Here is a 16,222-nt window from a genome sequence, read left to right on the forward strand (position 1 = left end):
ACACACAGACATTCATATATATATTCGGCTGCAACGTTGCCTATCTCCTTCGCTCCATAGACGCTGCTGCACCCGCTGAGTTTCTCCAGCATTTTCCATTTGGGGTTTTAGCGCCGGGCGGGGACCGTGTGTGTGTGTGTGAGTGAAGCAAAGATCCTCTGAGCTATAGGATATTTGGTGTGAAGCGCCAGGTAGAAGCGAGTGGGAGTGGAAAACATCAATGTTGGGGCAGGGATATGACGGGGGCAACACCTATAGTGCAAACACACGCCCAATGAAACACACCCAGCTCACCACCCAATTCAAACTCCTGTGCGAGTTGAGTAACGCCTGCCTGGTGGCCGCGGGATAGGATGTTTCTGGCGGGATGCTTGCTCTACCTGCTGTCCGTTCCTCCCGCAGCTGCGAGTCTGAGCCCCGGGGAGCGGACTCTGTGCCACCTGGTGTCCGGGGACCGGGCCGTTCGCTCGTTGACCTTCCTGGCCCGGCTTGGTGGTGGCCCGGGTCGCCTAGTCCTCTTCCACACGTTGTGGAGCGGGCGGGGGCTGGAGCGGTGCACGGTGCAGTCGGGGTTCCTCATCACCCGCCACTACCTCGCCTTCTGCCTGGAGCGGCGGCACCGCCCGGGACCGGAGGGGGAGAAGGAGAAGGAGGGACGTTTCCTCCGGGTGGGAGAACCGGAGTCGCGGCTGCGGATCCTGCAGCAACTCGCCGCCGCCCGGTGCAGACTGACCGTCACCCCGGGATCACCCCGGCGGCGGGAGAGAGCGGCCACCAGGCGCCACCGCCGGAGCTGGACCGTCCCCGGGACCATCTGGTGCGGAGCAGGCGACACCGCAGAAAAATTCAGCGACCTCGGTAAGAAATTCCCCAGTCCCGCGGTGTAGAGTAACTTCTCTTAACTTCAAGCAACCTTTGCTTTCCCTCTCAAGCCAGACACACTTTGCTGGAGTTACTCAGCGGGACAGTCAGTATCTCTGGAGAGAAGGGACGGGTCGAGACCCTACCTGAGTTCAGGCTGAAGAAAGGTCTCGACCCGAAACATTACCCATTTCTTCTGTCCAGAGATGCTGCTTGTCCCACTGAGTTACTCCAACATTGTGTCTATCCATTATGTTTACAGGTCTGCTGCAAGAATCTCATTGATTCTGAGTTACTCCTGCATTTTTTGCATCGGTTTAAACCAGCATCTAAAGTTCGTTCCTACACATTGCTTCCCTCTCTCTCTCCATCCCTTCCTAGTTCCCCGACCAGTCTGACTGTCCCCCCCCTGATTAAATTTCATCTGGTTGCTTCGTTGTCAACTTATCCTAACTAACAATGCATTTTCCTTGAACCTCATCTCTTTTGATGTCTCCTTTTTCACACCTTACCCATCCTTATCTCTGAGTCTCCCTCTCCCCTGACTCTCAGTCTGAAGAAGGGTTTCGACCCAAAACGTCACCCATCATCCCGTGAAGCTGCCTCTCCCGCTTAGTGACTCCAGCATTTTATGTCTTATCTTTTCTGTGTAAACCAGCATCTGCGGTTCCTTCCTGCAAACTTCATCAGCTCATTGCTAAAAGACAGCATCATGTGTACCTGGTTGCAGGTTGCAGCCAACATTTCACAAGAGTCTATAAGTTCATAAGTGATGGGAGCAGAATTTGGCTCGTCGAGTCTACTCTGCCATTCAATCACAGATGATCTATCTTTCCCTCTCAATACCATTCTCCTGCCTTTTCCCTATAACCTTTGACCCCCTTACTATCAAGAACCTGCCAATCTCCATCTTAAAAATACCCAATGACTTGGCCATCTGTGGCAATGAATTCCATAGATTCACCAGTCAAGGCAAGAGTTTTTATTGCCATTTGTCCCGAAAGGGAACAATGAAATTCTTGCAGCAGACCAGCAGATATGTAAATATAGTGGATAGACACAAAATGCTGGAGTAACTCAGCGGGACAGGCAGAATCTCTGGATCGAAGAAATGGGTGATGTTTCGGGTCGAGACCCTTCTTCAGCCTGAATGTCAGGCGAGAGGGAGACACAGCAATAAGGAAGGGCATATGTAAACATAGTACTAAGTAAGCACCATAATAAACAACAAAAATAATTTCATTGTGTTGGTTCAACAAGTGATCAGAGCCTGGTAAGATTAATGGGAGCATGGAAACTGAGTTATAAGGGAGCATGCTACACCTCACCAGTGCTGGAGTAACTCAGCGAGTCAGTCAGCTTTCCTGGAGAACAAAGATATGTGTAGGAGACAACTGCACGTGCTGATTTACACCATAAATAGACACAAAATGCTGGAGTAACTCAGCGAGACAGGCAGCATCTCTGGATAGTAGGAATACAATGCCCTCCATAATGTTTGGAACAAAGACCCATCATTTATTTATTTACCTCTGTACTCCACAATTTGAGATTTGTAAATGAAAAAATCACATGTGGTTAAAGCACACATTGTCAGATTTTATTAAAGGCCATTTTTACACATTTTGGTTTCACCATGTAGAAATTACAGCTGTGTTCATACATAGTTCCCCCATTTCAGGGCACCATAATGTTTGGGACACATGGCTTCAGAGGTCTTTGTAATTGCTCAGGTGTGTGTTTAATTGCCTCCTTAATGCAGGTAAAAGAGAGCTCACAGCACCTAGTCTTTCCTCCAGTCTTTCAGTCACCTTTGGAACCTTTTATTGCAATTTATCAACATGAGGACCAAAGTTGTGCCAATGAAAGTCAAAGAAGCCATTGAGAAGACTGAGAAACAAGAATAAAACTGTTACATACATCAGCCAAACCTTCGGCATATCAAAATCAACATCATTAAGAAGAAAGAGAGCACTGGTGCATTTACTAATCGCAAAGGGACTGGCAGGCCAAGGAAAACCTCCACAGCTGATGACAGAGGAATTCTCTCCATAATAAAGAAAAATCCCCAAACACCTGTCCGACAGATCAGAAACACTCTTCAGGAGTCTATGTAAAACACAGCTGTAATTTCTACATGGTGAAATCAAAATGTATAAAAATACCCTTTAATAAAGTCTGACAATATGCACTTTAACTACATGTGATTTATTTTCTATTACAAATCTCAAATTGTGGAGTACAGAGGCAAATAAATAAATGATGGGTCTTTGTCCCAAACATTATGGAGCGCACTGTACTTTGTGATAATCTTGCATTAGCCAACAAGAGTGTTTATGTTGACATCAGCCCACCCGAATTCCCCTCGTTGCTTTCCTCTGCATTTTCTCAACCCACGTCTGAAGTTATTTGCTTTTGGCTTCCTTGCTGTTCACAATCGAGAAGAGCAAATCTTTCCCCTTTAGCAATTTTCGGGTGACTTCACAGGACAGGGAAAGGTCAAGGACGAAATCTACGATGTTCTCAGAAACACGGAGTGGTGTAAATGGGCACATTGGTAGAATATGTGCCCTTACGTGCCAGGCACATTTGCTGCCACGTTTGGTTGGACCAAATTGTGGCAGCACACCAGACCATCCAACGCTCTGGGTCACGAGGCACTGACTGCCCACTGGAAAATGTAGTGTATGTGTGTGTGTGTATGAGTTTGGAATTAAGACAAAAATGACTTGGATGTTAATGACCCAAGATGGCACAGTGGCGCAGCTGGTAGAGCTGTTGCCTCGCAGTGCCGGAGACCCAGGTTTGATGCAGACAATGGGGGTCTATCTGTGTGATATTTGCATATTCTCCCGGTGGACGTGGGGTTTTCCTTTGGGTGTTAAGTTTTTCTCCCACATCCATTTGTAGGTTAATTGGCTTCTGAAAATTGCCTGTAGGAACAAGGAACTGCAGGTGCTGGTTTACAAAAAGAAGACACAAAATGCTGGAGTAACTCAGCAGATCCAGGCAGCATCTCTGGAGAACATGGATAGGTGACGTTCCAGGTCACGACCCGAAACATCACCTGGCCATGTTCTCCGGAAATCCCGTTTGACCCGCTGAGTTACACCAGTGCTTTGAGTTTGCCCTTAGTGTGCAGGGAGAGGATACGAAAATGTTCAAGTGAGTTTATTGTCATGTGTCCCTGATAGGACAATGAAATTCTTGCTTTGCTTCAGCACACAGAACATAGTAGGCATTTACTACAAAACAGATCAGTGTGTCCATATGCCATAATATAAATATATACACACATGAATAAATAAACTGATAAAGTGCAAATAACAGATAACGGGTTATTAATGATCAGAGTTTTGTCCGAGCCAGGTTTAATAGCCTGATGGCTGTGGGGAAGTAGCTATTCCTGAACCTGGATGTTGCAGTCTTCAGGCTCCTGTACCTTCTACCTGAAGGTAGCAGGGAGATGAGTGTGTGGCCAGGATGGTGTGGGTCCTTGATGATGCTGCCAGTCTTTTTGAGGCAGCGACTGCGATAAATCCCCTCAATGGAAGGAAGGTCAGAGCCGATGATGGACTGGGCAGTGTTTACAATTTTTTTGTAGTCTTTTCCTCTCCAGATAACATAGAACTAGCGTGAACAGGTGATCATTGCTTTGCATGGGCTCGGTGGGCCGTAGGGCCTGTTTCCATGTTGTTGCTATCAATCAAACAAAAAAGCCTCAGATATGTAACAGCACAAAGTCCTGGCTTACCCACGATTAGTGTCTACACAGTGGAAGACCTGGGATTCTTTTCACACCTGCAGAGACTATGTCCCCAGGACAGATGGGGGAGGGTGGAGCTTTGCATTTCAGAATCTGCTGGCATTTTCTGCATAATTAGGTTTAATCATCAAAGGTATCAAAGGTATTTTATTGGTCACATTCACATACACCGAGGTGCAATGAAGTGAAATGCTTTTTGCCATTTTGCAGCACACAAAGAAAGAATACAGACATAACACCAATGAGAGTCTTAAACACAAAGAACATCCCCCCACAATGGCTCCCACCATGAGGGAAGGCACAAAATCCAGTCCCCAACCCCAGTTCACCCATAGTCGGGCCTATTGAGGCCTCCACAGTTGCCTCTACGGAGGCCCGATGTTCCTGGCCGTTCTCGGTGGTGGTGCTCCGGCGTCGGGAGAATCCTCACAGCGGCATGGGAACCCTGGAACGGCCGCCTCCGTACTGGAGGCCGCGGTTTCCGAAGCTGACAAGGCCGCGCCGGTTGGAGGTCCACAACTGGCGATCTCGTCGCGAGATCCCAGGCTCCCGGTGTAAAGTTCGGCGCCGCCGCCCGCAGCTGGCCGCTCCACAGTCCCGCAGCTCCGCGATGTTTTACCCGGCGGTCTCAGCTCACCGGAGCTCCAGCACGGCGACCCAGGCAAGGCATCGCCCGCTCCACGATAGCGCTCCAGCGCTGTGCCGCCGCCGAAGCCGAGGTTCTGGGCGGTCCGCGACAGGAAACGCCGCTCCAGGCCCGCTGGTAGGCCGCGAGGACGGGTCGAAGCTGCAGCCCGGAGAAAAGCTGCCTCTCCGACCAGGTAGGGACCCTGAAAGGTAGTTTCACCCTCCCCCCCCCCATCACATGACTCACTTGGGGCAGAGCCATTGTATCAGGTTACCTGGGAGGAACTGCTCTGGCCTGTCAGCAAGCAGAGATTGGATAATATGTTTAGTTTACAGATACAGCAGGAAAATAGGCCCTTTGGTCCGCCAAGTCCGCGTTGACCAGCGATCCCCGCACATCAACACTACCCTACACACACACTGAGGACAATTTACAATGTTACCAAAGCCAATTAACCTACAAACCCTCACGTCTTTGAAGTGTGGGAGGAAACTGAAGAGCTTGGAGAACAGTCACGGGGAAAACGTAGAAACTCCGTACAGTACAGCACCCGTAGTCTGGATCGAACCCGGGTCTCAGGCGCTGTAAGTGCTACAAGGGAGCAACTCTAACTCTGTGCCTCCTTTCAAAGACAGTCGTACTGAATTGTCCATTTCCTGAGTCGTATTGGTAATCAGTGTTCCCCTCTTTAGGTAGATTCGATCAGACAGACTTCTGCTGCAGAGAACATGACCATTGTGAGCGTAAAATTGCTGCCTTTGAATACAAATATGGCACGCTAAACATCAGGTTGCACACCGTTTCCCATTGTGACTGTGATGACAGGTAAGGTTGAAGCTCTGAGTGTTCGACCATCACAAGAGGAGATGGGCTCATTCAAAAATATTCACGTCATGGCAATCTGGAAACAATGGTTTAATTTAGTTCAGTTCTTTGTCACGTGTACCAAGGTGCAGTGGAAAGGTTTTTTGCTGCGTGCAATCCAGTCAGTGAAAAGTCTATACATAATTATAACCAAGCTCTTCACAGTGTGCAGATGCAGGGTATTGGGGAATAATGTTTAGTGTAAGATAAATTCTTGTAAATTCCGATTAAGGATAGTCCAATTAGGTAGATGGTAGCTCAGGACCGCTCTCTAGTTGGTGATAGGATGGTTCAGTTGCCTCAAAACATCTGGGAAGAAACTGTCCCTAAATCTGGAGGTGTGCGTTTCACACTTCTGTACCTCTTGCCTGATGGAAGAGGGAGTGAGGGTCGGTGAAGAGGGTGCGACTTGTCCTTGATTATGCTGGGAGCCTTGCCGAGGCAGCATGGTGTAGGTCATAAGGTGATGTGATAGGAGCGGAATTAGACCATTTGGCCCATCAAGTCTACTCCGCCATTCAATCATGGCCTATCTGTCTCACCCTCTTAACCTAATTCTCCTGACTTCTCCCCATAACCCCTAACACTCGTACTAATCAAGAATCTATCTATCTCTACCTTCAAAAATATCTGTTGACCTGGCCTCCACAGCTTTCTATGGCAAGGAATTCCACTGATTCACCATCACCTAAAAGGAATGTCCTTTTAATTCTGAGGCTATGACCTCTAGTCCCAGACTCTCCCATGAGTGGAAACATCCTCTCCACATCCACTCTATCCAAGCCATTCACTTGTGGAGATGAAGTCAGTGGAAGGATGGCTGGTTGCGTGATGGTCTGGGCTACGTCCACAATGGGTGAATGGGATGGGAAAAGTGTTGGCGAGATCAGCACCCAGGGTGGGAGGAGTTGTTGTAAGGAATCGAGGGATGGTGCTTGGTTGGGAACTAGGAAGGGTGTCTTAGTGGACCTTTGGGATGCCAAAAGTGTCAAAAGGATGGAACAGCAAGTTAGTTATGCATTATTTAAGTTGCAAATGTAGATTGATTGAATGACGGGAAGATACAACATGGAAACGGGCTCTTTGGCTGTGGGACAAGCACTAGTCACTGCAGCAGCCCATATGGTCACATCTAGCCAACTTTCAAAAGATCCATTTAATTCCTCTCTATGCTTTCTGACTTTAGACAGTACTTTAGACTTTAGCGATACAGACCCTTTGGCCCACCGAGTCTGCGCCAACCAGTGATCACCCCGTCCATACTCTAACACTATCCTACACGATCGACGCCATTTAACCTACAAACATGCATGTCTTTGGTGTGTGGGAGGAAATCGGAGCACTCGGAGAAAACCCACGGGATCACTGGAAGAACGTTCAAACTCCGCACAGATAGCACTCATAGTTGGGATCAAATCCTGGTCACCGGTGCTGTAAGGCAGCAACTCTACCTCTGCGCCATCGTGCCGCCCTTTAATTTATGGATATGACTGGAATTGAGTAATGGGAGGCAGTGCTTTGGCTGAGGTCAAAGACCAACTGTAATATTATTGACGAACAGAGCAGAAACAAGGTACAAAAGAATCTTGTCCTGTTTGATTAAAAAAAAATACCCAAGAGTTGAACATTTGAGCCTGTATGATTAGATGAGGCAAAGGGAAGGGAAAGAAGATGAAGCGAAGGTCATGTTGGTTTTCCCTATTAAGAGATTTTCTAGTTGGGAGAACATTTGGTGAAGAAGAGAAATCCAAATCCTTTTTTATTTTTAATTTTTATTATTTTTGCTGATCAGGTTCAAGAAATGTCTGCTTGGTGTGAATAATACCATCTCTAAAATGGTTGGATTAACTTTCTTCAACCTACTCAAGGTTCCCTGTTTCAGTCTGGAACCAGTTAAACATTGTGTAAAGAAGTCGTGGTTGAGCAGGTGAGTGTCCCAGCATCTTTTCTCACCTCTCGTGGTTCTTAAACCACACGCAGATAATATCTTAGATGTGTTCATGACTCTAGATGATTTGCCGAAGCATATCTTTTCTTCATCAGATAATGTTTAAGGATATACACTTCCAATTTGGAGCATTATCAATTTGGAGCATGTTTCGTTTTAGAGGCCGCACAGAAACAGGCCCTTCAGCCCACCGAGTCCACACCGACCCGCCAATTGCCAAAGCCAATTAACTTACAATAGACAATAGGTGCAGGATTAGGCCATTCGGCCCTTCGAACCAGCACCACCATTCAATGTGATCATGGCTGATCATCCCCAATCAGTACCCCGTTCCTGCCTTCTCCCCATATCCCCTGACTCCGCTATCTTTAAGAGCCCTATCTAGCTCTCTCTTGAAAGTATCCAGAGAACCGGCCTCCACCGCCCTCTGAGGCAGAGAATTCCACAGACTCACAACTCTCTGTGAGAAAAAGTGTTTCCTCGTCGCCGTTCTAAATGGCTTACCCCTTATTTTTAAACTGTGGCCCCTGGTTCTGGATTAAACTGTAGCCCTTGGCTCTGGAAACCTACAAACGTGTATATGTCTTTGGAGTGCGGGAGGAAACCAGAGCACTCTGGGGGGGGGGGGGACCCATGTAGGTCACGGGGAGAATGTACAAACTCTACAGACAGCACCTGTAGTCAGGATTGAACCCAGGTGGGGTGGAAGATTGAAACCTTTACGTGGTTTCGACTAATGCAATCAACTCGACATGCACAAAGGGAAGGTCAAATAGAACAAGTTATCCAACAACTTTAGGCTGTGCACGCCACACGAAAGAAGAAGAAGAGCCCAGGTCTCTGGAGCTGTGAGGCAGCAACTCTACCGCTTCGCCACTTTAGCCTGTTAGTTGAGCCGGCCGTCCCATACATCTAAATTATTGGAGCAGAGGAACTGAGATGGGGAATGTAGCAAACATCACCTTATGAGCCAGATACTACCAGAGATCTCCAAACGGTTGGAGACCGTTTATCAGAAGCCCTGGTCGGATGCCTTTAACCCATCCTTATGACCCAGGTCAACACATCTTTCCAAGTTTGGGTTGGATCAGGGGGAATGTTACACCTGTATGGCGTGGCTTCTCCCTGGCATTTTAATTCTGCGCCTGTCCTGAATTTTAACTTTGAGCGTTGAATTCAAAAGGACCCAAAGTGTTCGAGTAACTCAGCTGGTCGGGCAGCATCTCTGGAGAACATGGATATCTATGGCGGCAGGGTGGCACAGCGGTAGAGTTACTGCCTTACGGCGAATGCAGCGACGGAGACCCGGGTTCGATCCCGACTATGGGTGCTGTCTGTACGGTGTTTGTACGTTCTCCCCGTGATCTGCGTGGGTTTGCTCCGCGATCTTCGGTTTCCTCCCACATGCCAAAGACTTACAGGTAAGTAGGTTAATTGGCTTGGTAAAAATTGTAAATTGCCCCTAGTGTGGCCTCTGGGTCATATGGATGGGTTAAAGGCATCCGATCAGGGCTTCAGATAAACCATCTCCAACCGTTTGGAGATCTCTGGTAGAGTTAATGTGCGGGGATCGCTGTTCGGCGTGGATTTGTTGGGATCCGTGCTGTATCTCTAAACTAAACTAAATGGAACTGAACTGCATTGTAATAGGTTTGTCTGTGTGTTTCTGCCCTTCGCTTGCCCTCTCTGTCTCCATAACAGCTGCCAAGTCACCGAGGCTGCGCCCAAGGCCATTTTCCACAGTCAGTCCACATTTTACGACACCCAGCCCCCTGCGGGTGGCGCCGGAGAGGCATCGTGGCCTACACCCACAGGCAGCCCAAAGACAACCACTAGAGTGAACCAAAATGCCAACGGAGTCTCGCGCGGATTTGTTTATCCGTCGTCACGGCTCGACACGGCGCAGGGAGCCCGAAGTATGAACAAAAAGAAATGCAAGAAGTGCGGCGGTCGCCAGAAGCAAGGAACCAAAGCTCCTTCTCAAGACGTTTTGAAGTGGAGGGCAGGTACACTGGAACCTGGAAGTATGGATTTTAACCAGGCCGTTGAGCAGAATTCGATGGAAAATTAATTTCTTGTTGGCCTAGAGGCGCAGGGAGTTTCCACCAAAACTTTTACGGAGAAATGAATCTGGTTTAATTAGTCATAGGAGCCATATTAAGTCTGTTTTATTTGTATCCAGAAGCAACATAATTCTCTTTTTTTTATTTGGCAGAGTGAAACACGAACCTTATTAACTTGTTAGTGTCATTATAATTGAGCAAGCAAACCTGAAACCTTTCAGCGAAGCCATCTTTGTCAGTCAAGGCAAACCTTGGTTCACATTTCACATGCAGAGAACTTTCTATGGTATAATTGAGACTACATATTTAATTTGCATTGTGACATCAAGCATCGGGTGGTAAAGAGGCAGATCAACAAAATTGTTCTTTATTTTAGGTAATTTTAGAAATTTGGAAATCACCACCAGGAGCTAGATTTGCAAGAAAACTTGGCCTGATTGCTGGTGGATCTGGTTGGTGAAAATGACTTTGCAGCTGGTGCTTTGCGAGTTGACATCCCAAATTTGATATAGATGTATCCGCGTAGGCACTCGCAAACCCAGAGTACACAGCAACGTACACCACCGGTTTGTTGCTTGTTGTCGATCTCCTGGCATCGTTCGCGACACAGTCAGAGGCCGGGGTTCTGGAAGGGGGCAGGGGACGGTCCTTTACGGCGTTTCCCGTCCACATCTCCTCCCGTGAGCCCATCATTAGCCCGTACCATCAAGCCGCGCCACACGTAAGGGCCTGTCCCACTTGCCGATTTTTTTCAGCGACTCCAGAAGCAACATAATTCTCCTACAAAAACTGATTACAATAACAATATTTCCAGGAGCCCTGAATCTGGATCACAAGATGATACATTTACCAATACAAATATTGAATAAGTCGCGGTGAAATTCTTTGCTTGCCTACCGAAGGTATTCAAATAGTCACCACATAAAGGGCGCAGATCAAGTTACAAAGTATCCCGTGCCAGGTCCTCCTTCGTTCTTCTCTCCCCCGCCCCCTCACGGCAGTTTCCCCCGCCCCCTCACGGCAGTTTCTCACCGCCCCCTCACGGCAGTTTCTCACCGCCCCCTCACGGCAGTTTCTCACCGCCCCCTCACGGCAGTTTCTCACCGCCCCCTCACGGCAGTTTCTCACCGCCCCCTCACGGCAGTTTCTCACCGCCCCCTCACGGCAGTTTCTCATCGCCCCCTCACGGCAGTTTCTCACCGCCCCCTTACGGCAGTTTCTCCCACCCCCTCGCTGGTTCCTCCTTTGTTCCCAGCAGTTCAAAGTGCAACCTCAGGCTCCGTTCGATGCAGGCCCCAGCCGCGGGACTCCACCACCTCCTCCGGTTCGGTCTCCTCCGTATCCGTACAGCCCACCAACAGAGCCGAACGGGCACCAGGCAGGTTTGGCTGTCCGCCGAGCCTTCAGGGCCATTCGTGTGGCATCGAGATCGCGGTGCCTCGACAAAGACCTCCGGTCCGCAGCCGCGGCTCGGCAGGGTGCCTTCTGCCGCTACGGCCTGACAGAACTATATATATTTTCATTAAATTAAAAAACGATCCGACTAAGATTAATACATTCATTTAGCGATATAGTTCCTGAGAGGTTACAAAGTTTCATGGGTTTGAAAACAGTGCCTAAGCTGACACCTTTCGGTTTGGGAGATGCATTGTGGGAACAGGCCCTTCGGCCCATTGAGTCCACACTGACCAGCGATCACCCCATAAACCATTACTATCCTACACACCAGGGACAATTTTCAGAAGCCAATTAACTTACAAACCTGCACCTCTTTGGAGTGTGGGGGCAAACCGGAGCACCCGGAGAAAACCCACACAGTCGCAGGGAGTATGTGCAAACCTCGTACAAACAGCACCCGTAGGCAGAATCGAACCTGGGTCTCTGGCGCTGTAAGGCAGCAACTCTACCGCTGTGCTGCCATTTTCTCTGATTCTAGACTGGATAGATTCTTGATTAGTACCGGTGTCAGGTTATGGGGAGAAGGCAGTAGAATGAGGTTTGGAGTGAGAAATAAATCAGCCATGATTGAATGGCAGAATAGACTTGATGGGCCGAGTGGCTGAATTCTATTCCTATCACATGATCTTCTGATAGAAGATCTACTCCTATCACATGATCTTCTATCAAAAAAATTGCCTGTCAGATTCCTGTTAAACCTTTTCACTCTTGCCCCTTGAAAAATGGATCTTGTAAGGAGTTTCCCTAAAAGCCTGCTTACCAAAAGTGAATAAATTGAAGGAAAAAGCCAATAGACAATAGGTGCAGGAGTAGGCAATTTGGCCCTTCGAGCCAGCACCGCCATTCACTGTGATCATGGTTGATCATCCACAATTAGTACCCCGTTCCTGCCTTCTCCCCATATCCCTTGACACCGCTATCTTTAACAGTATCTAACTTTCTTGAAAGCATCCAGAGGATTGCCCCCCACTGCCTTCTGAGGCGGAGAATTCGACTGATTCACAATTCTCTGGTTGAAAAAGTCTTTCCTCATCTCTGTTGTAAATGGCCTACCCCTTATTCTTAAATTTCCATTCAGTCTCCCGGGCAGACTTCCAATGATATTTATGACTCATTTTACAGGCAGTCCCAGAACATGTAACTGTTGCAGACCTCTGGATCGGTGTGAGCACAAGATCTTGCCCTGGGAATTCAAGTTCTCGCATTACAACCAGGGGCCCAAGACCCTCTATCACTGCGACTGCACCAGAAGGTAAATCTACTCCACTGCTCATGTGTAGGAAGGAACTGCAGATGCTGGTCTACATCAAACAAAGACACAAAACGCTGGAGTAACTCAGCGGGTCAGGCAGCAAGAAGGGTTCCAACCCGAAACGTCACCTATTCTTTCTCTCCAGAGATCTGCTGCGTTACTCCAGCATTTTATGTCTATCCTCCACTACATGTGACAATAAACTGATGTCCTTTCATCATTGATACATTAAACATAATTGGGACTTGATGGAGAACCTATGTAAACTTTGTCACATCTTCTCTGATTCTTTAAGAGGGAGTTAGATGTGGCCCTTGTGGCTAAGGGGATCAGAGGGTATGGAGAGAAGGCAGGTACGGGATACTGAGTTGGATGATCAGCCATGATCATATTGAATGGCGGTGCAGGCTCGAAGGGCCGAATGGCCTACTCCTGCACCTAATTTCTATGTTTCTATGTTTAGGTTGGCAAAACAGATGAAGGGGGAAGTGAACGTGAACAGGCTGAAGGAACTGTTCTTCAAATTTGTGTCGCACAATTGTTTCCAGCTGAAGATGTCGTCGAAGAACTGCAACCAAGAAGAACTTGTTGGGTATGTTCAGTTTTTGACTGTGGCCGCTCTGTCTTGGTGTGGAGGGAAGGGGTCTGGAAGGCAAATGTTGACACTCATTTAAAATTCTAAATGACATTTGTGTGAGATTTTGTGGAATGAAGCTTCCATGGCCTTTATTATCCATTGAAACTAAACAGTGCCTGATCAACAATGTACCTGAAAGGCAAGACCTTGGCTTTGGGTGCCGTCTGTGTGGAGTTTGCACGATCTCCCTGTGACCGTGTGGGTTTTCTCCCGGTGCTCCGGTTTCCTCCCACATCCCACAGGCGTGCAGGTTTGTAGGTTAATTGGCCCTCTGTAAATTGCCCCTGGAGTGTAGGGAGTGGATGTGAAAGTGGCATAATGTGGAACTGGTGTAATGGCTGGCGTGGGCCGAAGGGCCTGCTTCCATGCTGTATCCCTGAACAAACTGCCGATTTGTCACTGTGGAGGTATACAGCACAGAAACAGGCCTTTCAGCACACGTTTTCATGCTGAACAAGTTGGCATACTGGGCAAGTCACATTTGCCTACATTTGGCTCGTACTGAAGCGAAAGAGAATGGTGAAAATGCCCAGTAGATCGTGAAGTGTCTGTGGAGGGTTTTACTGATTAGTATGGGGCATCTACACTAAAGTGAATGTGGTCTCATTCTGGCTGAGTTAATGTATTCAAACCTGGCAAGGTATCGGCAATCACTCATCATACTCCACCCGATTTGCCTTTCCTTTCAGGTGTGACAATCGATCCAGTTCCCCCATGGCTGTCCTTTTCAAACCGAGATACCTCCAGAGGTTTCTGAAAGTTCAGAGGACTGCAGAGGAATCTCTGTCTCCATTACCAGATGGGCAGGAAGGCAACCAGAACGCGACATTTAACAGCACAAACTCTGTTAAACTGTATGACAAGTGTTTGCAGATGATTCGTGCTTTAACTGTTAAGCCTTAAAGGCCACTTTGTGGGCCACGGTAGCATGGGTTATGCTTTTACATGGCTCCATGAGTCTCGATAGAACCGGGCTCCCTTGGATAAGTTACTCCAGCATTTCATGTCAATCTGTGGTATCAACCAGCTTAGAGACGTCCAGCGTGGAAACAGGTCCTTCCGCCCAACTTGCACACGCTAACCAACATGTTCCATCTACATTAGTCCCAGCTGCCCGCGCTTGGCCCTTAACCCTCTAAACCGGGGGTGTCAAACTCGCGGCCCATAGACCGCATTTGGCCCGCGTGATGATTTCCCCTGTCCGCAGTGCCGGATCGGACTGCGTGCGCGGTGCAATCCAGCGCGCATGAAGTCGCATTTTGCCCGTGACCTAAAATGAGTTTGACACTCCTGCTCTAAACCTATAGAGAATATAGAGAATAAAAGGACGTACCTTTGGAAAGGAGATGAGGTGGAATTTCTTAAGTCAGAGGGTGGTGAACCTGTGTAATTCTTTGCCACAGAAGGCTGTGGCGGCCAAGCAATTGGATATTTTTAGGGTTAGTAAGGGTTACGGGGCGAAGGCTGGTGAACGAGGTTGAGAGGGAACGATAGATCAGCCATGATTGAATGGCGGAGTAGACTTGATGGGCCGAATGGCCTAATTCTGCTCCGACAACTGGTCTCGACCCGAAACGTCATCCATTCCTTCTCTCCAGAGATGCTCTCTTACACCAGGTTATTGTGTCTACTGTATCTTCAGCCCAAACACTATTGGCCGAAGGGCCTGTTCCTGTGTTGTACTGTTCTATGTTCTAAAGATGACTTGACTATAGCAGGGTCACGTGACCGACCATTCACAATCTTTACAAAAAATCTCTGAACATCAAAATTCATATTCTAAATTTTATTATTTTATCAATGAAGCTTTTAATATCCATAGAGCACAACAAGATCGGTAGCTGACTTTAGTCAATGGTGGAGAGGAAGACCTGCACAGACTGTACATGTATAGGAATTCTAGCCAGACACTGTTCACATTTCAATGTACATGCGTGAGAAGCTGACAGTAAAAGTGAGTCCAATAAATGTAAGAAATTCTTCATATCCAGCATTCAGCATAGTTTGACAGAAGGAACTGCAGATGCTGGTTTAAACGGAAGATAGACACAAAAAAGCTGGAGTAACTCAGCGGGCAGGCAGCATCTGGGGGAAAAGGAACAGGTGACGTTTCGGGTTGGGACCCTTCTTCAGACTGAGAGTCGGGGGGGGGGGGGGGAAGGGAAATGAGAGATATGAACTGCGCAGAATAAATGAATGAATTATATGCAAAACAGGAACAAAGGTCAAGGATAGGTGGAGCCCACAATGGTCCCTTGTTGGTTGTGGGGTAGGTGATAACGGATCATACAGACAGTGAATCTCAACAGGAGGACAGTGATACTAGTATGACGTCTAGGGTAGGGGAGGGATAGAGAGTGGGGTGGGGGGGGGGGAAATGCAAGGGTTACTTGAAGTTAGAGAAATAATTCGTAGCTCAGTGCTATATGTAGGCTTCACAATTACAAATAAATGGTGCCATAAAAAGTTATGTACCCTGACTTATTGTGAAAGGAATAATGGTCCTAACTTTAAATCCTATAGGAACGCTGCTTGTAATGCCAGACTTCACAGTAAACGAGATAGAAAATGATGAACAATTTTCACAAATTTGAGGGTGGAGCATACCTACAGCTGGAGTTTCGCACACAGTATGACGAGACGAGGAACATTGCAGTTGGTACAATGACAGGGAGTGACTGGTGTAAAATGCCGCACTCTATTGCTAATTCTTCAGTGATTTCCTCTGCTCTCTCATTGTATCCT

General features: G+C 47.8%; 1 protein-coding gene across 2 annotated transcripts; it reads left to right on the forward strand.

Annotated features, from left to right (window-relative positions):
- Window positions 1–205: 205 nt before the first annotated feature.
- On the forward strand, window positions 206–15,943 carry pla2g3 (phospholipase A2 group III). 2 transcript variants are annotated; one of them, XM_033043690.1, is made up of 7 exons: window positions 206–858; window positions 5,952–6,080; window positions 7,912–8,046; window positions 9,769–10,073; window positions 12,711–12,840; window positions 13,304–13,432; window positions 14,167–15,943. In XM_033043690.1, the coding sequence occupies exons 1-7, from the start codon at window positions 368–370 to the stop codon at window positions 14,378–14,380; spliced, it is 1,533 nt and encodes a 510-aa protein (XP_032899581.1). In that variant the 5' UTR covers window positions 206–367; the 3' UTR covers window positions 14,381–15,943. The 2 variants fall into 2 exon arrangements, with proteins under 2 accessions (XP_032899581.1, XP_032899580.1); XM_033043689.1 differs by having other exon boundaries at window positions 209–858; window positions 5,948–6,080.
- The last annotated feature ends 279 nt before the right edge of the window (window positions 15,944–16,222 follow it).

Source organism: Amblyraja radiata, chromosome 25 (genome assembly GCF_010909765.2).
Source record: "Amblyraja radiata isolate CabotCenter1 chromosome 25, sAmbRad1.1.pri, whole genome shotgun sequence".
In the NCBI taxonomy this organism is placed as follows: Eukaryota; Metazoa; Chordata; class Chondrichthyes; order Rajiformes; family Rajidae; genus Amblyraja; species Amblyraja radiata.